The sequence below is a fragment of the Poecilia formosa genome, unplaced genomic scaffold, assembly GCF_000485575.1.
Source record: "Poecilia formosa unplaced genomic scaffold, Poecilia_formosa-5.1.2 Scaffold0, whole genome shotgun sequence".
Lineage (NCBI taxonomy): Eukaryota > Metazoa > Chordata > Actinopteri > Cyprinodontiformes > Poeciliidae > Poecilia > Poecilia formosa.
In genome coordinates this window covers 3,638,661-3,664,779 of record NW_006799939.1, presented here as the reverse complement: position 1 = coordinate 3,664,779, position 26,119 = coordinate 3,638,661, and the positions used below count along the sequence as shown (strand labels likewise).

Here is a 26,119-nt window from a genome sequence, read left to right as displayed (position 1 = left end):
GAACTGCACAGGAAATACAAACCTCTGCAGGATCAGTGCTTCAGCTGACGTTTAATGTTGGTGTAAATATGAAAAATCCAACCATTAATTTGACTTCTTCAGTAAGAAAGATTCACTAAATTACTAAACTACTAAATATTTCTAACGTTTTTAACAAAAACCGTCCTATATACCCTATAAAGTAAATCAAACTAAATCTTTCTTTAGAGTTCGTCAGAGGCTAAAGAAACGTTTATTCATATGAATCTATGATATCCCGTTTCCCCTGCTATAAATATGACAATTAGAAATGTCTTAGCTGCTCTTCAAAATAGGAAAGACAACAGAGCACAACACTTCAGTAAACTGATGCGTCTTGATGTTCATAGTTACACAAATGGAAACATAAAAACAGCTAAGAGTAATAATTCATGTTTTAAAAATACATTTAAAAAAAATGTATATTTTTCAAAGACAGTTTAAACGCCTCAGCAAAAGTCAAGATATTCAGTTTTACTTACAGGTCATAAACACCAAAGTGAGGATCTTTGACATCTTCATTCTGTTTTGATCTGAAACAGACAAAAGGTACAGTAGGTTCATTAAGATGCAACGCAAACTCTTGATCTCTGTCAGGCTCTGGTAGCAAATACTCGAAATAAAAGCCTGAGAAACTGAGTGGAAATGATGATTTGTTTGATAATCTAGGCAGAACATCAACTTGAAGCCCATGTTCCCATGAAATTGCAGCTTCAAACATGAATGCAGGGTCACCAAAATGTTTACATTTTAAATGTCATGCGTCGCATTTGTGATGTTAAAAGCTCTTTGTTGTGCCGTGGGCCGAGCAGCAGAACGAGACAGAAACACCAGGCGACCCGAACCTCTGAGGAATAAACATTCGCTCGCAAAGCAAATAAATCCAATTATTTCACATGGGCTGAAAATTGGGGTGATTTTCATGGTCACAAAGGGATGAAGGCCTTAAATATCTCGTGGTAACTGCATTACAAGGATCCCATGTTAAAGCTTCAGAACTGTAATCTTCTTTGCTCCTGCTTCAGTGCAGCTGTCCGTCAGAATGCTATTATCCGGCCCTCAGGCTTTTAAAGCCTTTCTTGCTCTGAAGTGATGTATTAATCCTGTTTTCTGCAGAACATCGGCATAAAAATGCTGATATTCTATTAAAAGAGCACTTAGTCTGTGCAAATGTTCACAGATCTAGCTCCTGACAATAATAAATCAAGGTAACAGGAATAAAATGCAGTGGAGAACTACTTATACGCCTTGAGGTAGTTTTCATTTTGCTACTTTCTACCCCTGAACGTAAATGGCCCATTATGACACAGAGATATGTTTTGATCTAGATGGTTATTGTCCTGCTAGACGCTGAACTTCCACCTCAGTGTCAAATCTTTTGAAGGGTCCATCAGGTTTTCCTCCACGATTTTCCTACATTTAGCTTCATCTATCTTCAAATTGACTCTAGTTAGCTGAAGAAAAGCGGCATCATCACTTTATTTAGGGTTATCGGGTTGAAAATGGGTTCCACAGAATGCACAGCAAGCCTTACAGATTTTATATCTACAAAAACTTTGAAAACCATGTAAAAAAAAAACAGGTGAAAAAAAAAGAGAAAACAAAAGGGGATATGAACATCTTTGCAGGGCATTTTAAAACTTCCTTTATTAACTCATTTCCTGGCACTTTATTTAGATTCCACGCGTCATCCGAGAGGATCAGCTCCCATGTTGTTTGTTGCTGCGATGGTTGCCATGTTGGGGAAGACGCACCATATGAACGCTGAGGTGACACACCTCAGTCTGCAGTGATTTTCCACTTACTGCAATTTTCCGCTTTGGGTGCATCACAGGAAAGAGCAGACTCGAGCGGGATCAGATTCACACACAGTCACATGCGAGAGAGGTCTGTGAAAATGCAACACTTAGAGCGGCAGAAATCTGCTCTGTAGAACCAACCTAACAATCCCCAAGATAGCTACTGTCTCATGACTTTAGCAAAATGAATTTGTCAAGGTTTGTAGGTGTAAAACAAACCAAAGCTGAGTCTGATGGGATCAGAATAAAGGCCGTTATTAAAGCGGTATCTCTTCCCGCTTTGCTGCCGGTTGGAGTTTGAGAGCGGGGAGGGGAGAAAGAAAACAACAGGATGAGCGCTTCTCTCCTGGTGCCTCCCCACAGCAACCCCAGGCGACGCCGGGGGAATGCAGAGGATGGGAAGCTGGCCGGCGACCAGCAGAGAAAGACAGAACAGGGAGAGACGTGCAAGAGACGGAAGACGAAGAGCGATGAAGAGCACGCAGCAGGGAAAGCGGAGAGGAGCCTGAGGAGCAGCTCCCTCCTCACCTCCACCAGCATGGTCATATTCTACAGCAAATGTTTGTATAAGGTGGAGCATGGGAGGGAAGTGCTGGAGGCTTTGTGCTCAAGCAAAGATAAAAGTCCAGCAACTTGCTGGGAAAGTGGAGTGCAGTCAGTACGTGTCATGAAGCAGCTGTTTGAAGAGAAAAGAGCCGTGCTGCCTGTCACAAAAGGTGCTTAAACTAAAGCCGCCAGATGAGCATCTTAGCCTGTGCAAACAGGTTCACCACAAGAATGGACCACAAGGTGCTAAAAGCAGTCTTCAGCAGGAAGACATAACTGTGATACTTATAATAAATAATGCAATGACAAAATTGACTCTTTTTCCGTCTTGTCCTTCATTACAATGCTACCTTTATGTAGAATTTGAATCCATGGCATGTCAAATATTGCTCCACTAAATATTGCATTCAAGAAGTACTTTGCAACTGCAATATTACAAAAAATAAAAGACCTGGAAAGATTTAAGTTTCCAAGAGAAATCGTGGATAAAGACCTTCTGGAATCAAGTCTACAATGTGGTTATTTGGAAACCAAAGCAGATGACATGTTTGTCATAAACCTGCAGGCGTCCAAGGAAATGACTTTTAAGCCTTGAGGCAAATTCTGCTCATCACGTTTGCTCCAACGTACTCAACTAAAGGAACACTGTGTGAGATTAATGTTGACACCGGTACTGGTTCTGTCCAGGGTGTGCCTCCCAAGCATTCTGGTGCTCTCCAAAAATTTTAAGACAAATTAAAAAAGGTGCACCACCCACATCGACATTAAGACGTCAATCCAGAGAAAACTACTAAACTAAACCGCGAGTCACAGCATTTTGAGCATTTGAAGGAAAACAAGAGCAACACTTGTTGGGATAACACAAATCTCTCAGGGATTCGTCTTGCAGGAGTTTTAGAATTTTCCAGCCTTTCATGTCTCACACATCTTGCAGATTCTTCCTAGTGGGAAAGACAACAAATTCTCACACAAGCCCCCTCCCCGTCCCCAGTAGATCTATGCTCTGCTGTCTGCATGCTGAATCCATTAAAAAGGACCATTAGCTTCCAATCTTGTTTTGTCCTCCTTGCGACTTTTTTATGAATCTTGTGAAATCACAGCTGATGGGGAGGATTGTTATACTCTCAGGCCTGAATTCCCCCTGCGCAGCGACGACTCCAGCCGCGCCTGTTGCAGCAATAAAGACTGTTCTGTTCTGGCTTTGTCATGCCACTAAGCCAATCCCTGACTGGGTTTTGTTTTCAGCTCTCACTGCAGTACTTTCCCCACTTTTTTTCCTGTCTCTCTCTTTCCTGCTTCACATATCTCTTTTACTACTTTTTTGTTGTTGTTGCCAAATCTGGAAGTTGAAAGAATTGCCTGTTTGTTTAAAGCCACTATAACCCACTGCTTTTCTTCCTTGGATGAGCTTCTGTCCACTCCCTTTGGCTCTACACTCTGTTTAAACTTGTCCTTTACTTGTACCCTGTTCCTAAAAAACACTTGTCCACATCCCTACACTTTTGCCTTTTTCCCCCCTTCCCTCCCTCTCTTCAGCCTTTTCAACCCGTTTATCCATTACATTACAAAGTCCCAGAGGCAGGGCTTCTAGGGTTTCTGCTCTTGAGCCCATAATCAGTTTCTGCAGTCCAGCCTCTCTTCTTCTCCTCTCTGACATCGGTGAAGCTGCACAAACCATCCAGGCGTAACTCACCTATACAATATGCAAGCAAAACTGGTATGTTTACGCTGAAATAAACAAACCCGCCTCGCCCCTGAAGACCAGACATGCAGGAACTTGTGAAAGATTTGTAAACTTGCATAGTTTACTTACATAAAGCTGTTGTTTCTCCTAAGGCTGCAGTTGATCATGTTATTACATTTAACTACATTATCTTCACTGCTGTCGCTGGTCATAGGGGTCCTGCATTGACTTTCTAGAACTGCTTTAAATAAGGATAAGGATGAAGTGCATTGTGGGTAAGATAATTGTAAATTAGTTTAGAAAAACAGTAGATTCAGCTGATGAATTACATCAGTAGGTGGTTGAATAACTCAAAATAAGCGATTAAAATGTTTCACGGTGTCTCAAGTCAATCACCATTTCCCATCTCAGAACTGGAAATAAACAGCAGAGTCAGGATTAAGTTAACTAATACTTTAAATCACCAAAGTTTCTGTAAATATTATAATGCAGAAAAGAAAGTGGAACATTGTTATTGATCTTGATCTTGTTGTTGCTTGTAGTTGTAGACGACAGACCTGATCACTTGGACTGCACCCACACTAATGGGTAGCAATAAAACAGCCTGGCCAGAACAGACTGTGGATGTCCACAGCTGCTGTGACTTGGGGGCTAAAGTGGTTATGAAATGGGAGAAGGAATAGATAAAAAAAAAAGTCAACACGAGAGTACGAAATGGGAGCATGGATTGGCGAAATGGCAAACTGACTCAGAGCGGTGAAAACCTCCCTGTTGGCGTCCCCCATCACATGCAGTCGGTGTGCTGATACGACTGACAGCATGTGTGTCCAGCTTGGAAGTATTTTTCCAACGTGTTGAACTCCCAGACACGTGGGTTTGTGTTCCTGCACTACAAAGGCAGCTGTCTATTTTCAGGGGCGTTTTTTATGCCTAAATTAGCATCAGTGCATTCCAGTGTGCAACACATCCTCAGGGAGCGCACATTTACAGAGGAAGGTCTTTGTAGTAGCCTGAACACAGTGACGACGGCTGAGTCCGTTTCGATTTCTTTGAGGATTAAGTTCCCATTAATCTTTGGAAAGAGAGAAGAGTCAGGAATTAAGGATTTTAAAGTGGAAACGGATAACCTTAAAGTCTTGTCCAACTTGTCCGCTAGATACCGGCTAATCAATACTGACCAAGGATGAGCTCCAACAAATGGAGTAACTTCTGTCATGGTTGACATGAAATAATCTAAAAAAAATCGCAACAGAGACAAGAAGGAAGAAGCCAGACTCGGTGGAGGTGGTTCATTAAAGGATAAAGTGAAACAAGAAAAGGAAAAGCTCACAACATCTCAAAGGAAGCAAAGAGTGAACAGGAGAAGGATAGTAGGAGAGAGGAATTTAGGCCTCAGAGAACGAGAGAGGCAGGAAGACGAGGGAGAGCGAGATTGAGAAACCGAGGAAAGGAGGAGGGACACAGGCAGAAAGCACGAGGGAGTGCAGCATACTCCAACCATGAGTCACACATGGAAACCACAGGCGCTAACAACAGACTTCATGTGCCTCGCTCTGCCGCCACACACACAGGACGAAGGGATGGAGTCCATTTCTATAATTTCATTCAACCAGACTTCAGTTGAAAAACATGCTCAGTCTAAGATCTGAATCAATAGTTACAGAATTGAAAGCATTATCCGTGAACGTTTATGGCTGCTAAATCTGAAAGGATTAGCTGTGGTTCATCAGAGCAGAGCTTTACAGCTCTGAGGTCAAACGGTGAAAGCAGTGAAGGTCACAACCATGATGCTGATATAAAATCAATGCCTCCTCGTCGGGGTTTCTAAATTTGTGTTCGTGAGCCCGCAAAGTGTGGCGTGAAGAGGTGAGGAGGGAGCCTCTGAGCTCTCTCTGTTCCTCTCCTCCAAAGCCAAAGTGTTTCTCTCAGTTTCTCCCGTTGTTTTCGCTGTGATCACAAGAGGCGAGGTGAAGACGGAGAGCTAAATCTGTCTCATCTGTGAAAGAATAAATAACTCCATCACCTCGTTTCAGGATCCTGAACTCCGTCCTGCTGTTATTGGGATAGAGCTCTAAACATAACTTGTTCTGCAGCACGTTTAGGAGGAGCAAAAATGTAATTTCTGGCTCAAATTTGTTGACTTTCTTTGTGATTCTTTTGATTCTTTCTTTACAAATGCAAAGTTTGTAGTAGCAATTATGACTCACAGGTAGGAACTGGCAATGTAAATATCATTATATCCCATCTGACAACTTTAAGCAACACTAATTTCCCTCTGACTTCCACAGATGCAGAAGGAATGTGCCGATATGCAGACGACACCCTGATCTAAATCCTTCATCGACATTCACCAGAGGAAATGCTAAGAGTTTTCTGTAAGCTTCGCCAACGGTTTTTGTCCCCTTGTCCTTTTCCCAGGCTGTCCTTCTAACACTTGGCAAACACGAGTCACCATTGCTCTTATCAGCTGGCCTTCTGTCTCTCACACACTCGCAAACACACCACACTCCACTATATGCTAGAGAAACCAAGCTACAGCTTGGCTACAAAGAGAGCTTCATCAGGTTTTGGAACAAAATGTTTCCAAATGGATCGAATCATTTGAAATCACATTTTTAATCAGATTTATTGTATTGTTAGACAGCTGCTAATATATTTGGATTGAAATAAGAGAAGATTTAACACTTCCAGTTAGACTTTTTTGTGAAATCAAATTAACGATAAGTACAGTATAGTTTGTCACTTACAGGAAAAGCATGCTAAGGTCACTTTTTAATTATTTGTTTTTGACATTTTGTTCTAAATTCCTATATAGTCAAGATAACTAAATTTTCCCTCTTTGTTTTTAAATCAAATTCTTGATTTAAAGGCTTTTGTTTTTACTGTGTACAGGAAGACTAAAGTGTGAATGAATATGAAATAAAACTGGAGGGAAAATGTGGTGAAGACAAAAAGATTTGGATCCAGTTATAGATGATCAATGACTTGTTATCTTGAGGCGTCCATCCTGTTTTAGGTGCAAATCAAAGCCAAAGGCGTTACGTTCAAGTCCTTGTGAATTTGACAAACATTGAATACTCCTCAATCCGTCTTTAAATGATTGCAGAAGTTTATGCTGTTAAAATTCAATATCACTGGCAAGTATGTAAACTGTGAAATATAGAAAATATAAACCTAATGTAAATGTATTATCCTACACAAATCATAGATTCCTCGCAACAAGTTTTGAATTTCTGAAACTTTTACTTTATTAGTGAAAACAGAGCAACAAAAGGCACCATTAAGAAGGAGAAGGGGTCACCCGGTCGCTACTCATACATGGACCGCCTCTGCTCACGCGCATAGGTAAGTGCTCGCGTGCGGTACTGGCGGTCTCGATAGAAACTATAAACAGGACAGAAGGTAAAAATGTTGCTTTAAACTAGATTTCACTTTTAATCATGTGTCTAATTACACAGTGTAGCAGGAAATGTTGCGGTAATTTTTTTTTTCTCGAGTCTTTGTTGCCGTTTAAACAACCGACAAAATGACTGAATGTGATTTTTTTGGGGGTGTTCCATCAAGTTTTCGGGAGAGATTTTCGCGCACGCAACTTATCTAAAAAAAATAAATAAATAAATAAAAAAGTCGCAACACGCCTTTTCTCGTTTCAAGTTTCCCAAAAATGGACTTAATTGTCCATTTGTCAGAGGAAAGAAACAACACGGACAACGTAAAGAGAACATTTCAGACTAAAGGGTCATTTTTGGTAAAAACTTACCCTGAAACTCGTTAAATTCAGCAGCAGAAAGCGAGCGGATGTCTATGCGTGACTCTCTGAAGCAGCGTCCTCGGTCCACTGTGCGTGCCCACACCCAGCCTTCAACGCGTCCCTCTGACACTCAACAGGTTGGCTTTTCGTTTAAAAAAAAAGAAAAAGAAGAAGAAGAAGAGGGGGTGGGGCAGCCGTGTTCAAAGCGCTGCTACAGCTTTGTTAAAGAGTTTCTGATCCCGGGTCGGTTCCCGCTGACTTCAGAACGAGCGACCGGACACGAGTGGGTGGGGAAGCTGATCCACAGTCAGCCCACAGAAAAACGTCGGAAATAAGAAGCGCTCAGTTGAGCAGAGTTTTGCCATTCGCGTTCAGTTGCTTAAAAATAAAGACATAATGATTAGATCTGTATTAAACAAGGCTCTGACACATCTGTTAACTTTTACAATTGAGATGTTTATTAGAATTTCGACATGCATTTAGGTTGGTGACATTTATTTCCCACATCCTTTCAATACTTGGACAAATATAACTAAATGTATCTATAACTGATCACATATCACCTATTACAATTGAAACCGTTTCATAAAGCTTATAATTAGCCTGCATGTGCAACATTGTAGTAATGTCTATGAATCCTTTAGAAAGGAAAAATAATGTTGTCTAATCAATCTATATTTACAGACAATAGAAATAGTTATTAAATAGACATTTAAGGACAGAGCTGGACAAAATAAAGTCTCATTTTAGGTGGGGGAAATATCACATATTTAGATTCAACAAGTTTAAACTATGACGTAAGGCTGATGGTGTTTCAGAAATATAATTTTGGGGATGCTGGTTGCTGTTTTTTTTTTTAATGTCTGTACAGGTTATGCCTGATCTTCTGAGCTGATGTTCTTCTTCCTCTTACTGTCCCACCATTCTCTCTCCACCAGCCAGCGTCTGGCTGGTGGAGCTCCTCTTCCTGAACCGGCTCCTCTTCCTGAACCGGTTTGTCAGGAGCAAGATCAGATATCACCTTCATTATCCTTCTTTTGGCTGGATAAATAGGGAAAAGGGAGTGGCAGCAGTTAACAAGGCAGCTTGTAAAGAAAGAGGCAGTGTGTACAGCAAATTTAATTTTAGACAAACTCATGATTCATAGAAATGGCTCACCTGGGTCTCCTGCATTGGTTATCTAGGACAGAAAAAAATGTTTTTTAAATGATTTGCAGATATCTGGACAGTTGGGACCAAGAGGAAAAGCTGAAAATGTATGTATATTTTTTGTCTTTGGAGCACTTACAGAAAAGCAGGCCAACTGCACCAGCTATCAACATGCACGCAAAGATGAGGCCTCCAATCCTTAGCCTTTCATAGTCTGTCAGATAACAAAGCACAAACATCTTGTGTTTGAGTTGGAAATTTTGTTGAATGTCATATTTTGAGTCAAAGCTGTTAATAAGTTTCACTTTTCTATATTTTTGCAAACAGTGAGTTGCAGTGCGCAAATGGAATTGTAGTCAAATATTTAATCATGTGAAACTATGTTTCACATTTCAGTGTATAAGAAAAAAGCAGCTTGAGGGTTCACACTTACTGTAGACAAATGGATCTGAAGACAACAACAGTGAGAGACATGGAAAAGAAAGAAATGCGTTTAGTTACAGTTTTTAATCAGTCAAGATCCAAGACAAAATCCTGAAGTTTTCTCATCATCTGTGGCGTTTGTAGTCTCTTAATCTCATCTTTTGCTTCACACAACGGGTCAGCCAGCTGAAAGAGTACAACTCTGCTTTTTTCATGCTTTAAAGAAAAGACAAATTAAGCTGCTTGGAGTTATTTGTAGTAGTCGTAAATGCAAAATGTTAAGAATAGGGGAAAAAAAAGCTGCTAACACTTTAATATTGAGGAGCCTCTCTTTTAGGATTAAAAGCTTTGGCATGCTGGTTAAACAAATAACCTGACTAACTAATCTGTTAATAAAATCCCATTATCATGTTACTCTATGAAGAACAAAAAAGATACCATAATCTGCACAGCAAACTCTACTTTAGATTGTCTCATGTCAAAGTAAATAAAAAATAACAATAATTACATTTGAGCAACAACATTATTATAAATGTTACACTGTTGGTGATGCTTCTTTTACATTACAAATAAAAACAATTTGATCAAATCTGTTTTCACTCAAGGTGACTAATGTGAGTCTCAAGCCTCGTTTGAACTGGTTTATTCACAAACTGGTTCGCAGATCAGCTAAAGCTAATGGGGAAAAAAGAGAGAAAAGTTATGGCCTTACTTGCTTCAGTTTCCATAAAAATGGAGAACAGCACTGAAAAAAAGTAAAGAAAAAGAAAAGCCAAATTATTAAAAAAAAAAAAAATTAAAATGATTGCTTCATTTCATCCATTTGTTCTAATAATAACAAGCAGAAAAGTGTTTTTCCTGCTATAAATACATGTGTTAAATACAATATAATGTTTTCTTGGTTTAAGTTACCTGCTAGCAAAGTGACCAGACTGAGATGTCCCATCCTGAACACAACAGACAGTCAGCTGGAAGGAGACGAAGGAAAACACACACACACAGAGAGAGAGATAACAGCATTGTGAGACATTTTTCTCATCACTTCTTTTTTGCTCGCTCTCTTAGACCCGTGCAGACCAGCAACACCGTGTGCTTTGCCCTTTCCTCGGGAAGAACGTCCTTGTGCTGAGAGAGGTCAGTGCCTCGTCAGCAGGGGTGCATTCTGGGTATTTGTAGAGTAAACAGCGGATCACTTTTTGTTATGGGTCGAAACCCAGCATGTCTATAGAAAACGTTCCTACGGCTTGACTGGGGAAAGTGTTTTAGTGTCCAGCCAAGTCAGTCATGTGATTTACAGAACAGTTTTTGTTCAACCTCTCATGATCTTTATCTGATTTTGAACTTCACATGATAAGTATGGATTTTGTTACAGAATATTACTTCTCATTAGGCTGATATTTTATGAAAATCAGTCAAATCGATAGCTATAACGAAAGACAATATTGACTACACAGCTATTGTATTGTTTTTGGAACTTCCCAATGAACCAAAGTGATCTTCAGCAACTATCGACCAATAACAGTTTGATTTTGACCAATATTTATTGGTAAATTTTGCTTTGCAGAGACTGAAGCATGACAATAAGCAAAGGTGGGTGCTAACATTATGAAGTAAAACACTGTGCATTAGTTTTGTTGAAAGATTTAAATAGATTTTTAAATAAATAACCACCTGGACACCGTCTATGTGGGTTGGCGCCCAGATGGCCAACCTGTTCCCGCCTGCAGCAAGGCTCTCTTGTCACTTGGTGTTGACCTTGGGCTCGAGGGAAATCAAATGTGTTCTGGTTTCTGTTTCTTCTATCTTCCCTCTGCCTAAAGTGCATTTATCATTTCGGGATTTAAAGGCCCCTGTTTGTTACTCTGACCAGGAGATGCAAAAGTGAATTCATGAAATGCTTTTCTTTTTGTTCGACTGGAAGATTCGTTGAAACCTCAACACATTTTTCTCTCTGCATCTTCTTTATCTAACGTTTTGAAAAGAGAGTTTGCATCAGCATCCTCCCTGCTGGGCATCAAATGGACGCCAGAATAAAGCAGAGGCCTTTTGTGACTCTATTTCCATTATGACCTTCGTCAGGTGACTTCTCAATGTCAGTGTCAGGTTGCACATAACAAGCCAAGGTTGACAAAGACTTTTGTCTTCTAGATTCAAACTGTAAAAAAAAACAAAAACAAAAAAACACATTGCACAACATGAAAGCATTTATCATGCAACCTGAAGCAGCAGTGGATTTTGCCAAATCGAACTAGCAGAAATCTACCCAATCGTCAATTAAATGTACATGCGTACAAAATGAATAAATACGAGAGGATATATCTGTCTTTTTAACTCAGGAAGGAAACTTTACATTTTCATTGAAGCACCTGACTATCATCTGTACTCACAGACACGGTCTACTACACGGACAATCTTTTTTGCATATTCCCTCTGCACAAAAAAAAAAAAAAAATTACTACTTGTGCTCAAATAAGGATAGAAGACCAAAAAACTCATTCAGTGCTAAAAAACAAGCATGACCTTCCATGTTTAGCTTCGAATTCACCCCACTCTACCTGGGCTTACCTGAGGTGACGATTCAGGAGCAGAGGAGCGTTTGTGAAGACTGTCCAATGTTAAAAGTGCCTTTTCTTTTTTACCTGAATAAGTATTGTCAGCTCCTCCTCTTTGTTTGGGGTAGAAACATTTGGATGTGCACAGCCGCATTGTGAGTGGGTCATGACTGCTGGCCTGACGTGTGCACAGTATGCATCGAAGGGCAGTTGAAGTATTATTCCACAAACAATCAGCAAGTGTTCAACATTGACAAGTTTTAAGAAAAAATGACACAATGAAACGAATGTGTTGGTGACCTAGAGTGTCAGCATCACATTCAGCTGCAAATCCTTTAAGTTACGCCAACCTGAAGTAGACTTTATCGTCTCTGTCCTTGTCTTATGTTCTACTACACCCTGAAATCTCATTCATTTATTTACTTCAAACACATTTTTGAAATAAATTTGTCCACGAATAAAAAGCGCAGGATGTGTAAACAGTTGGCGAATCCTTGATTATTATATTTTTGCTGTCCAGTTAGTTCAAACAAGACAAACACCATCCGGCTCATCTATCACTGAACCTGCGGAGGTTCAGCTGATCCTCGTCGTTGTTTTAATGGCTCACTATAACACATATTCAGATGATGAAGTCACCTAACCTGTCTAGGGAGTTATCCTATTTCAACATCAGTCAGTATTTGGTTCACAGAATAAGAATGTAATTTATAGTCATATTCTTGTGTTTCATTTTCAGTGAGATTGTTTCATGTAAAAGCAACACAAAGACACAAGGGAGAGAGTTTGTGTTGTACGGCGTGTTTTTCCACTCCTTCTTTCTCTTCCCTTCCTCCACAGGTACTATTGTTTCCGTTTTGGTCTCTGGGGCTCCGTCAGGTATCCAGGTGTCACCCAGCGCCCTTCTCCCTGTAGATTAACTTTCACTCTGCTGGTCTGGTGCGGGGCAGACATTTTCCTTTTAACTACTTGAACAGGAGAGAGCGTTTATTTTTTTCTTCCTACAAAAATTGTCTGAGTCACATTAAGGCTTTAACACTGCGAGAAGCGGTTTGTTCTCAGTTCATTCGATTTTCAGGCGTTTCTCCTTCCATACAGCACACGCTTCCACAAAGTGCAAACATATACAGGTCGGTGTGTCTGAGTCTTGTTTCTGCCTCTGTCACGCAGAAAGAAGCAGCGTCTTAACAAGTGATAGCTGCTGGGACACGTCTGATGGAGACGCAAAGACAAAGACACAAGGTTTGTGTGTAAGTGATAGAATAATTTAGCATCAGATACTTGGTGACATCGAAGCAAAGAAAGAAGATACAACCCAGATTTAATCCCCTCCACTAAGCTGTCTGTGTCACAGTATCATTGTTTGGTCATTGCTGCTGTTTGTTATCACATTACTCCATAAATGTTAACAAATTGCAGGCTTATTTACCAGATATCTAAGAGTTTAAGTGCTGAAATGTTCAGACTGAAATCGTGTCCAGTGTGTGTCGCCTCTGTGGGGTAGAAAAGGAAAACATCTGAATGCTCCAAGGCTATTTGTCTGACTGTTTGCTGGCTTCCTGTGTTCCTGCTAATGAGTTTAGATAATGGTCATTGTGCTCTAAGACATCTATCATGCCAAAGATTAAATTACACGATGATTGCTTTAATATACAGAAGATACTCATTGCAGGAATACTGCTGTTAAAACTGAAACAGATAGGCTGAGTTTCTTCAAGTCAAGGCCAAAAACTCATTTATTTAGAGTTAATAACATAGACACACTAAAGCTACAATCGACATAAGTGTCCTTTACATTTAATCATTAAACTATATCTTGTGGTTAAAAAAATATTCTGAACCGTGCAGATCTCAGTTTTACCTTCATTATGTAACCTAAAACGACGAGCAAAACAAATACAGAGGTCAGTAGAAGGTCACAGTCGTACTAAAAGTTGTAAAAACTAATTAACAGCTCCACCTCTGACCTTTCTCGGCTTGTTTTTGACTTTCCTCTGGAATATTTTAACCTTTGTTTCCTGATATTTGGTGAACATAATGTCCCCAAAGTCATTTATTGTCAGCAAAAGGTCACAGCGTGAACTCACACGAAACAGTGAAGGTTATCTCACAGACATTGGCCGGACACACACCTCTGTTATGGTGCTGTTTAAGTGTGTTTGTCCATAAACAGCACTAGTAAAGGTCTAAGAACAGGTTAACTCAAAGTGAGTAAAAAAAAAAAAAAAGGTCACAGAAATTAACCAGGAAAGGAAGAGGTGTTGGTAGCACAAACGGCCACAAACGTTACTCCTGTCTGCATTAATATGTTTATGTACTTATTTATTGAAAAACATCAGCTATATTTTGACTTGAGTTCATATTACTGTCCCGTTCAGATACACAAGAATTCATCCATTCCTTTTCATTTTTAAATCAATGTATTGTACTACTTTTACACAAACTTAGAAAATGTGTTTGTTTGTTTTTTTCACAGTCAAAGTCAGAACACTTTAGAGCAGCCCAGCAGCTAGCATGACCTCTCTTACTCCTACACACATGCCTTTACTTTGTCGTGTCCTGGAACAACCACAGACTTCCCATTCAGTGGTTCTGACTTTACCAGAATCAGATTTGAGGAACAGAATCCAGCACACAGTGAACCAAGGAGTTGATGAGCAGCTGAATCAACACATTGCTCCACACTAACTCTGTTGTATCAGCTAAAAGGCCAGGGAGAAATCTCTCCCGCTGACTCTCTCCTGGGTGTGTGTGTGTGTGTGTGTGTGTGTGTGTGTGTGTGTGTGTGTGTGTGTGNGTGTGTGTGTGTCTTCTCCACTTCAGATCTCACGGTACGGTACTCTGAGAACGTTTTTGCACCCCTTACATGTTGCTTTTGTTTTTGCTTTCTGTCACGGCAAGCAAATTTCAATTCAAAGACAAGCCGAGAAAGTACAAGATGCAGTTTCCAAATGAGGGTTTCTTTTATCTAAACCAACCTGGACCTGAGTGAAAAAGTAATTGCACCCTTAACCTAATAACCTTTGCGGCAACAACTTCCGTCAAACATTTGTGATCAGCTCAAATGAGGCTATTCATTAAACCACATTTGAGAGTTTTATTTACATTTGATGGCATACTTTGGATTATTCTTTAGCTAAATAACCCAAGTAGGCTTAAACTTAAGAACACAAACTGATAGTTGGTTGATATCCTTCAGGAATTGTACTTGAGAGTGAAATTGATGCTATCATCATTTACAACATGTTGTTTAAATCCCCAAGAGGAAACACAGGCCCTGGCCTTCACGCTACCACCACCTTGTATAGATGATATTCTTTTCATAAATACTGTATTGGATTTTTCACGCACATGTTCCTAAAAGTTTTGCTTTTGTCTCAGCAGTTCTTGTGGAACATTAAGATGCTTTTTGCTATATGTGAAACAAGTCTTTGTGCTCATGGAATAATTGTGATAGGCTGGAAACTTCAAGATTATATCCATTTGTAAATAACTGAACAAAATAGGGTTTAATCACAGATAAATTATGACTTTCAGTTGAAAGAAATCTGGTCTAATCTAAACATCTCCACCTGTCACCACTAGGGGGCAACAAACACTCTTCTGTTCCCTTCACATTTACAATCTGCTACGTTCATAAACGCAGAGTTTTCAGTGTGCCTTTTTTTATGTAAAGATGAAATATTACTGCCAGTAGAGTTCAGATTTCACATATTAAACATAATTCACTTTGTTACTGATGAATTATTAGGGTTTTTAGCGCTGCCTTTAACAACATGAATTTGTGATATTTCAGAATTCACATTTTGCTGCTTTGCCCAACAATTTAAGATTTGACAAAAAGCTGAATTGCGTTATTGTGGCAGTAAACAACTTTATTTTTGTTAAAGAAGCCACTTAAACCACAAAAGAGTGAATTGACAGGAGCAACAATAACAATGAGAAGATAGTTTTATTCACTGGATACAATCTATAATTATAAATTTAAAATGAAAGATGAGTGCATGTCAAAAAACAAAAAACAAACAAAACAAAAACAGTTAAAAAATGCAGGTCTGAGTTAGGTACTGGTGGAGAGGCCAGTTTAATTTTAAGAATTGTACAAGTGTCCTCTGTCTTACTAATGTGTCCTAAACAAAGATGCTAAGACAAGGTTTGACAGTAATTGGGCGCTGACCATAAATGCAACAGATGACTTTAGTTTGTACATTTCTTCATTCCTGCCAACCTGATCATGTCAAACTGATGTGTTCGTTTGTGAACTGTTTTAAAATGAACTCCAAACTCATACTGAAAAGTGGGAAAAAATACAAATTAGTTCGTATACTTGTAACTTAATTGATGCTGTACACATAAGCCAAATTAAAAATATAGTAATCGCTACTCACATCTCATCTCCAATATTAGTGCAGAAAAATGACGTGTTTCTTGTTTTGCAGTTTGTGGCTTACGTTCTGTTGATGGGAGATAAAAGTGCTGCCCTCAAGTGGAAAACTATGGTACTGCATGTAAGTGACTCAATGCTCAGCAGTATTATATATTATTATTATTAAATATTTGGGCAATGATGGCCATCATCCAATGACTGAATGTGGAAGGAAGATGTGCAGCAGGTAGAGAAAAGCCAGTATCATCTGTATAACCTGGTTAAACTGGAATTAGAAGTTTTTGTTTCAATTCTTTCCCTTGGTTCACTCTTTTACGATTGAGTCCAGGTCATCGTTGATGTCATCTTCACCTAAACGCAACAATTTTGCATATTACATCAGTTCTTAAGATTTTGTCAGTTTAATCTTTTTTTTTTTTTTTGCCATATAAACATTAAGTCGCTGCTTACCAAGACAGTTCTGAATCGTCATGGATTTTGGCATCAGGAGAAAAATGAGGCCGAAAATCAAAAGGACCCCGAAGAATCCTCCGATCAAACATCCAACCAGGGTAGCATAGCTGGCACCATTATCTGCAGGCAGGTGTGAAGAAGTTTAGGCAGAATGATTTCGACTGATCACATCTCATATGCAATGTGCAATTTACACAATGTTTCCTGACTTCACCATAGACATGCAGGACAGCAGAGCAGTCTTCTGGATCATTTGACTGATGACAAATGACCAGCGTGTCATTGTCAGAGTACGAGGTTCCTTTGAGGGTCCAAATCGCCACCAGTTCACCTCCCTTCACTTCACAGCGCCCATACAAAGCCTGAGGCGACAGACACAGAAGAAAAAGCTCATATTTGTAGAGATTAACATTTCAGTACGAGGTCAACGTCGTGACCATCTCACCTGGGGAATGTCCTCCACCTTGCCGTTGGGGCAGGTGAGGGTGTAGTTTCCATGGCTGCTGTAAAAAGTAAATGTGAGGCTTTCGGAGGCTTCAGGCACTCCACACCTGAACTCTGCAGGCTCGCCCACGGCCACTTTCACATCAATCGGAAGAGTCCGGTAGCCAGAGATCTTTTTTGAAGCTGAGGTGCTGGTAGAGTTAACCAAGGAGGTGGTGGCATCTTGTGCTGAGGCAGATGAAGATTAAAACAAAACAAGTACATCAAAAAAGGATGAAAGGATGCTTTTTTTCTTTCTTTAGAAACATGCATATACATCTGAAATGTAACTGCAGATTTGCATTAGAATTGGATATTTGTTTAAACTAAAAGTGTGTTTTTGAGGAGAAACGAGACGGGCACAAAGAAAAAATAAAATGCAAAATGAGGATTGGGTTTGAAAAAATAAAATAATTTACATTTCATTTTAAAGAATGACATGTAGAAGATTGATATCCATCTTAATAGTTTTCAAAAGGTGCTTTAAAGAGTTGAAGAGCTTCAAGTTTTTTGAGGTCTTTGTCATATTTAAGCTGGGACTCTGACTAGCTGAATTAAAAATAAAACATTTATTTCCAGTCCTAAGAAACATGTTGATAACATAAAATTAATAATAATGACAATTTCAGGCATAAGAATAATTTTTGGCTTCATCGTGTAAAATATGTTGTCATAAAAATAACCTCTTATTTACAGTCTAGTTGACACTTTATTCACTAAATGTAAGATACCGCTAACATTAATTTTAACCTGTAATAATGAAGATTCTCTGTGAATGATTGGCACCGCGAGTCTTTAGACTGAAGAATGTAAAGTCACCTCTTTACGTCTGCTGCGGTGATAAGATTTACGCCTCAAATTCAACACACACAATGCAAAGCATTCAGTTTAGGCAGCTGCTAAACGCTTCTGTGACGTTCGTGTTGTTATTTACCTGAAGAAGGTGCAGAGATTTGAAGCACCGCCAGGAGCAGCCAGCAGAGCTGAGAAACTTTTCTCTTCTCTGCCATTTCTTCTGCTTGACTCAGTTAGTTTCTCTTATTCCATGCAGATTTTCTCTGGAAAGTCAGAAAAATGTACATGGCTCTTTTCGTGAAGGTTAAATAACCAACACAGCAATAAATTTCACATATGGTTGCCAAAATGCTGCAGCTGGACATTGTGATGACACATATCTGTTTGTAGACACTTCTGTCAACTCAAACTCTCCCTGGCAGAAACTTAAATGAACTGGGTTTTACGTCAGTAAATTCCAAATTATTAAACTGAGATTGTAAATCATTAACCAGTATTAATTACATAAACTCATTTTATATAATTAACAACCACAAAGTTACTCTTGGTAGAACCATATTTAAAAACACATTCAGGCACTCATAATGTTACCTAAATGCTTTTGTTGAAGCAATGCTTTGTTACCTAAATGCTTTTGTTGTTTGGCCTGGCTTCATTCGTTCTACATTTACGCACAGATAAATTCTAGTTAAATACCAGATAAAGAAAGAGAACTCTGACCACACAAGCAATAGGAAGATCCTCCCCTAGATCTGAAGACAGCTTCCCTATTTACATACATAAAAAATAATCTATTTTTTTCTTGCTCAAACTGACCTCACAAATGCGCCGACACTGTCTGGGAACCGGCGCGCCTCACGTCTCCCTCTGCGCCTAAACTTCCTTGGTCTCTTCAATTGTCCCCAACAAGACAGGAACGTCAGACGACTGAGGCACCTGAAGGAATGTGGAAGAGTTCCTGACGAGCCAGGTAGATTTCTGAGAACAGCAAACAGGTCGAGCAGGAAAAGCGATGCAGTCAAAAAATGCTTAAGTTTTCTCTGCTCTCCATTTTCCTTTCTACGTTGCTCAGAAGTACATCACAAAACCTTTTGTTCTCTTGAGAAGGAAAATCAAAAAACCTTCCATGAAAAGCCTTTATGTCAGTGGCTACATGCACGTTTGCCATGAAAAGATTTCACTTTTATTTGCTCCCAACATCAACAATGCTACACCTAAACGCCTCCAGCGTACTTGTTCAGCAGGTTCATCATCCTGCTGCAGCCTGAAGGGAAGATAAAGTCATTTAACAATCAACATCACTAGACATTTGCCTAAACACCAAGCTCAGAGGCCTGTTGATGAAGCCAAGCTGTCAACATGTGTGGCCCAATCAACTTTTAAAGGTTTTTACAACCCTTTTATTTTATTTTTTTAGTATTTCTCACTTATACTTCGATGTGTTTTATAGGGATTAATGAAGCTCAAGGACGGCAGCAAAGGGACCAAAACAGGGTTAGGTTGCGTAATGTTCATCCAAAAAGAGGAATGGTGTGCCACAACTGCAAACGTACTAAGACATGGTCGACTAACTGAACGTGGAAGCATTAGTCAGAGATGTAGCCAAGACGACCGTGGTAACCCTGGAGGAGCTGCAGAGAGCCACAACTCAGGTGGAAACATCATTTCACATGAGTAGAAGAGAAACAAGCTTCTCCCTAGGGATCAGATGGTTGTCATGAATGGAAACACTGGAGGAAACATTTGTAGAAGCTACAAAAAATAAATGAATCACTTAGATCAGAGAGTATTCACTTGTTAGAATGGACCAGTCAAAGTCCAGAGACTTCAGCTAATTTCTGGGCTGCAGACAAGTCCAGCAGAGGGTAGGAGAAAACAGGTGAGCTTTGCACACCTCAGATCAGGTGTGATCAGTCTGCGAATCATGGAGAGAGTAAGCGATGAGTTCAGGGGTGGCTGGGAAAACTGAGAGACGAGGTCAAACTGTCAAACTGTTCTAAAATCCCAATTAAACATCCTGAAGTTTGAGGTTGTAATGTCACAAAATAGGGGAAAGTGGCATATTGGCAGCCACTTTAAAACGGTTGAAGGAGAAAAACGAAAACTCTAAAAATACTCTGATTCAGTAGTGAAAGACGAAAGCTGGTTTTGGCTCCAGTCATCCATGATGAAACTGAGACCTCCTGTGTTCAAGATCCTGCTATGTAACTGAGAGAGATTATTACATTGAGAGAGGTTATTACATCCCATACACCACACGAGTAAAAATAATGAAGAAAATTTGTTTTAGGGACTGAAGAATGAAACAAAACTCAAGTTTACTGTGTTGTTTTTCTTTCATTTTCTTTTAACCGGAGACTTAAGAAACTCCACCACCCTAAAAACATCAGCACCTCCCATTTTATCTGTATCAGCTCTTCAGCTATCTCTGAAGACATTCACCGACCTTCATTTTTTATTCTCCAATTTCATCTTAAGCATCAGATTCTGGTTCAAACTCATCATGTGATCAGGGACAAACAAACTCCTCCCTTGCTCTTCTGGCTGATTTACATAATGCTTACTGATCATGTTTGTGACAAACTTCCACCTAAAATTTCTTCATATCTGTTTTTTTTTCTCTCTAGAAGTGCTGAGCAGCCATGGGTTGGACCCCGATCACTACACTTCCTTTGACAAATGAACTACCAACTCAGTTCCTTATTCTTGTAGAACATGATTCAAGTGCTGATACTTCTTCTGCTGCAGCAGGGTAAGAAAATATTTGTTTATTCTAAATATGAAATGCAATGCTCTATTTGAACATTTTTTACATTTGCAAGAGCAGCAAATCTCTTAAGGCTCATCTTAATGTTTGATTATTTCTGAGCTTAGACCAAGAATTTGTTCAAAACATTCATTCCTGGCTAAATATGTTAAATAAGGTCTGTAAATCAAGCACCAATGGTAGGAAACACAAACTGAAGAGGAGCTGCGTTTTCTGTTTGAGCCTCAATATGAACTGTTACCTTTTATTGCAACAGTGCACTGTTTCTATGGCGATGGGAGCTCTTCAGTTTCGTTGTTTCTGTCAAAGTTTCACTATTGGCTTAGAAACACTTTGAAAAAATTTTGTTTTTCTCATATCTAGAAATGTATCATCACTCATATCTGCCACTGCAAAATCAATGTTGATGAAATGACATTTTTTATTTAAATGCACTTCCTGTGTAAAGTGTTCCCACATGCAATGCTATTAATATCATGTTAAATTAGCATTATAATGATTTTTGGCTCAGAGGGGAGGAAATATTTAACAGACAAGTGAAATGAACTTCAAGCACAAAGCTGGGCTCATAAGGCTGGAAGTGTTTTTTTGTTTGTTTTGTTTTTCCTGCGATGCATTTATAGAGTTTAACCCTTTCATGCAGGAATTATGGTCCTTTGTGTAAGGATTTTTTTTCATTTTTTTATATTCTTAAGGCATAAAAAAGGTAGGGAAAAAAATTGTAAACATTTTTTTTATTATTATTATTATTATTATTTTATTTTATTCTTAGGTGATAAAATTGTAATTTTCTCCAAATACAAAGTTGTTATTTGAAAAATACATCAGTAGTTTTGTTCTTTAGGGGTTATCTGATGTCACAATATTTTTTTTTTCCAGCAAGAGTCGTCTACAGTAGAAGGAAGGACCGGGTCAGTTGGCATGCTTTTTTGTCTGTCGGCCATATTGGATTTAACAAAAATAATTTCTTGCATTTGCAGCTGATAGTTGATAGTGTATTTTGTGATGCACTAATGTCCACTTCAGTGGTATGTGTGTATTTCTAACATACAAATCCACAAGAAGCAGAAGAAAATGGCTTTTATATGGCTGTCCACTGAAGTGACCACTATGCATGAAAGGGGAAAGCAGCAACACCTGCTGCTAAATGCATTTACTGTTCATGAAAGACTCCAATGAAGCCATACCAAAAGCTATGACTTTATAAATTATTGCTATTGAAGGTTGTTCTGTTATATCATGGGGCGTATTATTTTTTTCAAGCCAATTAAGTTTCTTTTCCCCATGATTGTGTAAATGATTTAAAAACGGTCCTCACAAGTTTTATTTTGTGTTTTTACTAGCAGAGAAAGTGAGTGCTGCCTGGTCGGTGACCTTTGAGAACCCGGATATTTGTGCTTTGAGGGGGTCTTCGGTGGAGTTCAGGTGTTTGTACAGCTACCCAGACGAGGAATCCGTCAGACAGACCGCATGGGACAAAGGAAAGATTCAAAATGGCATCTTGGAACGCGTCAGGCTTTCAGACCTTCCGTCATATAATGGTCGATTTGAGTATCAAGGTGATCATGCACACAACTGCAGCCTGGTTTTACGTGACCTCCAGGAGGACGACACTGGATATTACTTCTTCTGGTTTGACACAGACAAGTTTGGACGGCGCAGTAAGAAGTCAGTGTATCTCTCTGTCACAGGTAAAACAGCTTTACGTTCACAGGGTTCTGTTTTTCACGCTGAGTGTTTTTTGTGGTGTAAGTCTTGTCTTTGCTTGATCTCCAGGGCTGGAAGCTAGCGTACGCTCCAACAGAGTGAGACTCGGAGACAGTGTGACCCTTGACTGTCGGACAGAGTGCCAAAACACCAAAATAATCTGGTTCAAAGACGGACGTCCGGTGGCAGAACCAACATTTCAGGCTCAGATTACAGATACCGGAAACTATTCATGTGCTTTTGAGGGAATAGAATCCTCACAATCAAGTCCTGTGGCTCTGGATGTTTGGTGTAAGTACTATGATGATGCTAAGTCAAGATGAATAAATTTGATGTTAGTCACTGATATTCTGCTTATTATCAGCCTCACATGCATTGTATTTGGTCAGTAGAAATCAAATTTATTGATAGGAGCGCTTTGCATGTTGCAACATAATAATCACAAACCTCTATGCGTTTTATTCAGATTTCATGTGACAGACCAAAGACCAAAGATTACAAAGAAAATGTGAGGAAAAACTGTGGTGCATTCCCATTTAGACCCCTTTACTCTGATACCCTTAAGTTGGTAAACAAAATTTGCGTTTATGTCATTTGACCTCAGACCTGACAGCTTTTCTGTGAAGGCCTCAGTGGTTTGTTGGTGAACGTTAGTGAACAAAGTCCATCAAGAAGACCAAGAGACACAGCAGACAGGTCAAGGAGAAAAATGTAACAATGTTTAAAAATGAATCATTGAAAAACATCCAAAGCTTTAAACATCTAATCACAGGTGGGGCAATCAGTCTGCAGGGCAATCATTTGTTGTCCATCACAAATGTGGAAGAATACTAAAAAGATATATATGCACTGTACGTAACTCTGAACACAGCTTAGCCATGCTGCCTGCAGCAAGGTAGCAGCAGCATGCTGTGGGGATATTTTGGAAGCTGGTAAGAGTTGATAGAAAAATCAACTCTTACTAGAGTTGATTTTAAAACTAGGTTTTATTCCACAATCATGGAGGCTTTGAAAGATCTGCAAATGGGGTGAAAGTTTTCATTTTCCTCCCACTTCAACCATAAGCTGTTTTGTCTGTCACAGAAAAAAATAAAACAAAATGAGGCTTGTAGTTGAAATGTGATAAAATGTAAAAGACAAATTCAAATAGTTTGACTACTTCTGCATGACACTGTGTATGTACTATCAACCTATTTTTACTGGAATCGTGGTTGTGTTTTTTTCTCCAGATCCTCCTCTGAACGTATCCGTTGAGGTGAACTGCTCTGACCCTCTGCTGGTCGGCAGCAGCGTGACTTTGACCTGCAGAGGTTCTGCCCGCCCTGCTGCGATTACTTACACCTGGTGGTACAGCAGTGATGTCTCCAACTCCAGCACTGAGCTCCCGGTGGGCTCAGGGCAGGTGTTGAGCATTTCCTCCGTTGAGCTGACCCACACTGGGACGTATGTCTGCCAGGCCGAGAACCGTGTGGGCCAGAGCCGTTCAGCTCAGCTGCTGCTGACGGTGGAAGAAATGGGTAGGAATCCTGGAGGAACGGAAGAACTCGCATTGTTGAAGCTTTAATTCATTCATGTTAATTTGAACTTCAGAGCTTCAGAGATACTGGAGGTACTTTTAATTATTTGTAATGGTTTATTCCTTGTTTTTTTCCCCCAGTCCATCCTTTAATTGTCCTTGGAATTGGAATTAAAGTGATTATTCTGCTTGTGCTGCCACCGATTCTCATCTGGGTCTGGTAGGTAACGCAGAACATCACTTTGAGTTGGCTCTGGTTGCTTTGCTGAATTGGGATATCAGGAAATAAACTCTGTTCATAGAAGCTTCTGTTTTCTTGTTAAAGGAAGTGTCGGTCTCGTTCTGATGCAAAGAATGAAGAGGTGAGAAGAGGAACAGGTTTTTGGAAAAAAATAAAACAGGAAATGATACCAGAGTCATGTGACGCCTAATCTAGTCTTCTTTATTCCTCAGAATACCAGCAATGACTATGAAAATGTGATTTTTGGATGAAAGAACAACTGCTCTGAAATCCCTAGCATGAGAAAGGAACCAAAGGAAAGGAATCAAAGTAACTTTGCACTGAAAAGTCTCAACACGTGGAGAGAAAATGCTTCCTGATGCTTAGCTAAGCTGCATGTCAATGTCCATTTTCCTTTTTCTGTGCAACATTCAATGGATTCTGAACATAGTACGGATATTTGTTATTTCAAACCATACTGATGTTTTTCATACAGGTTGGTTATTTGTATGCTAAATTCAAATATTCGTTTATGTTGCAGTCATTGGTAGAAACGGTTCCGTTTTAAGCTACGCAGCACTGACCCCTTGAGTTTGAATTAATGTCTGTAGATCCCAGCAAACATAAAAATGTTTCATCACTTTGAAAATTATCACGAGTTCTCCATGGAAATATTTATGAAATGTGTCCAGTGGTCTGGATTAGATCCGATAAGGTTCACCTTTTTTCGTAGTTTGTTTTTAATGGTAACTGAAAATTTCTAGCTTCATAAATGTGTGGTTTTTAATGCACATAACTTTCACACCTTTAATTTTTCTTATTTTTAATTTATTTGACATGTTGTACTTTCCATAATGTGCACACTGGATCGCAAAGTTTAAAATGTGAATTTACTGCATGGGAAAGAGTGAAATGAAAAAACAAAGACAATGTAACTTAATTCACACAAAAAAAGAGAGCACTTTACAGGTTGAAAAGGCCTTTCCTAAAAATAAACTGAGGCTAAAATCTCCAACTAGCTGAAAGGGCAGGAAGCAGAATCACTGTCCTCCTGGTGGTCATCCTCGCCCCACTCTTCTTCAGGCCCTGCTCAGTATCTGAAACCTAAAGTTTACTACAAATACAGAAATAAATCTGACTGAGGTTTTTTTTATGTGTTTGTGATAACCGTGTTTTCTGTCATCTTTATTACACTAAACATGAAACATCTGTTTTTCAGTAAAAGCCTCTTCAGGAAATTGAAAGTAGCATTCTTATACAAGTCATGTTGTTTGTGGTCTGCGTCTGTAATGATCTGTGGAGGACTTCCTGTATTTAAATTCACATCTGTGTTTTGCAACACTTCCTTCACAATACATAGATCACTGGGAGGATTAAAACTGCTTCTATTAAGAAATAAATACAACAAATGTGTTTATTTGTTTTTATATAAGCTATGAACATCCACTGACAAAAAAAACGATTAGCACCCATATTGTAAAACACAGAAATTATTCAGTCTTTGAGGATCTAGCAGTAAAAAATAACGAAACCAAATGTACAACTGGTCCAACCTGACATCAATTTATAAGAAATCATTTCAATTTAGGCCTGTTTATGAAATATTTAGGATTTCCTAAATATATTTTTGAACTGAACAAGAGCACCGCGCTCCCAACACACTTACAATTTTAGACTTTGAATATATTTAGCCATGTAGTAACATTTAAAATGCTTGGTCCATTTAAATGTAGAGCACAGTAAAGGTTTGCAGGATACTACGACAAATATCTTTATAAAAGGTTCATGATTAAACTTGATCATGGGCAAGAAATTGCTAGGAAGTAGAGAAAGAAAAAGTAATGCTAATAACGATTATGAGACTCGTAT

At 39.2% G+C, this 26,119-nt stretch overlaps 3 protein-coding genes and 1 long non-coding RNA gene across 5 annotated transcripts in view; 1 reads left to right on the top strand and 3 right to left on the bottom strand.

The window, feature by feature from the left end:
- Window positions 1-7,952, bottom strand: part of LOC103140612 (phospholemman-like) — an 11,427-nt gene extending 3,475 nt beyond the window's left edge. The window contains exons 1-2 of the mRNA XM_007555881.2: window positions 7,808-7,952; window positions 501-551 (exon numbers count right to left, since the gene is read on the bottom strand). Of these exons, the coding sequence (XP_007555943.1) occupies window positions 501-540 (40 nt within the window). The 5' untranslated portion in view covers window positions 541-551; window positions 7,808-7,952. The remainder of the gene's footprint in view (window positions 1-500; window positions 552-7,807) is intronic.
- A 1,449-nt stretch (window positions 7,953-9,401) lies between these two features.
- LOC103140069 (uncharacterized) lies at window positions 9,402-10,336 on the bottom strand. The gene is made up of 3 exons (XR_001662847.1): window positions 10,283-10,336; window positions 10,083-10,115; window positions 9,402-9,586 (listed from the first exon to the last, which is right to left on the bottom strand). It is a non-coding gene; the product is annotated as an uncharacterized LOC103140069 (long non-coding RNA).
- A 6,041-nt stretch (window positions 10,337-16,377) lies between these two features.
- Window positions 16,378-18,954, bottom strand: LOC103139994 (uncharacterized). Its single transcript, XM_007554936.2, has 6 exons — window positions 18,857-18,954; window positions 18,180-18,303; window positions 17,208-17,434; window positions 16,977-17,124; window positions 16,760-16,882; window positions 16,378-16,660 (listed from the first exon to the last, which is right to left on the bottom strand). Exons 2-6 carry the CDS (start codon window positions 18,253-18,255, stop codon window positions 16,614-16,616), a joined length of 621 nt encoding a protein of 206 aa, XP_007554998.1. The 5' UTR covers window positions 18,256-18,303; window positions 18,857-18,954; the 3' UTR covers window positions 16,378-16,613.
- Window positions 18,922-25,709, top strand: LOC103139910 (hemicentin-2-like). 2 transcript variants are annotated; one of them, XM_016674011.1, is made up of 8 exons: window positions 18,922-19,010; window positions 20,668-20,792; window positions 22,154-22,498; window positions 22,584-22,805; window positions 23,744-24,031; window positions 24,172-24,250; window positions 24,356-24,392; window positions 24,484-25,709. In XM_016674011.1, the coding sequence occupies exons 2-8, from the start codon at window positions 20,756-20,758 to the stop codon at window positions 24,520-24,522; spliced, it is 1,047 nt and encodes a 348-aa protein (XP_016529497.1). In that variant the 5' UTR covers window positions 18,922-19,010; window positions 20,668-20,755; the 3' UTR covers window positions 24,523-25,709. The 2 variants fall into 2 exon arrangements, with proteins under 2 accessions (XP_016529497.1, XP_007554882.1); XM_007554820.2 differs by having other exon boundaries at window positions 22,151-22,498.
- Window positions 25,710-26,119: the final 410 nt, after the last annotated feature.

Coding starts and splice junctions, on each gene's coding strand:
- LOC103139994 (XM_007554936.2), bottom strand. CDS start 18,255: ATGGCAGAGAAGAGAAAAGTTTCTCAGCTCTGCTGGCTGCTCCTGGCG. Junction 17,125..17,207: donor AGGTGGAGGACATTCCCCAG/GTGAGATGGTCA, acceptor CTGTCGCCTCAG/GCTTTGTATGGGCGCTGTGA. Junction 16,661..16,759: donor GACGATTCAGAACTGTCTTG/GTAAGCAGCGAC, acceptor TGTTGCGTTTAG/GTGAAGATGACATCAACGAT.
- LOC103139910 (XM_007554820.2), top strand. CDS start 20,756: ATGATTCAAGTGCTGATACTTCTTCTGCTGCAGCAGG. Junction 22,499..22,583: donor AGTGTATCTCTCTGTCACAG/GTAAAACAGCTT, acceptor CTTGATCTCCAG/GGCTGGAAGCTAGCGTACGC. Junction 24,251..24,355: donor CCGATTCTCATCTGGGTCTG/GTAGGTAACGCA, acceptor TTCTTGTTAAAG/GAAGTGTCGGTCTCGTTCTG.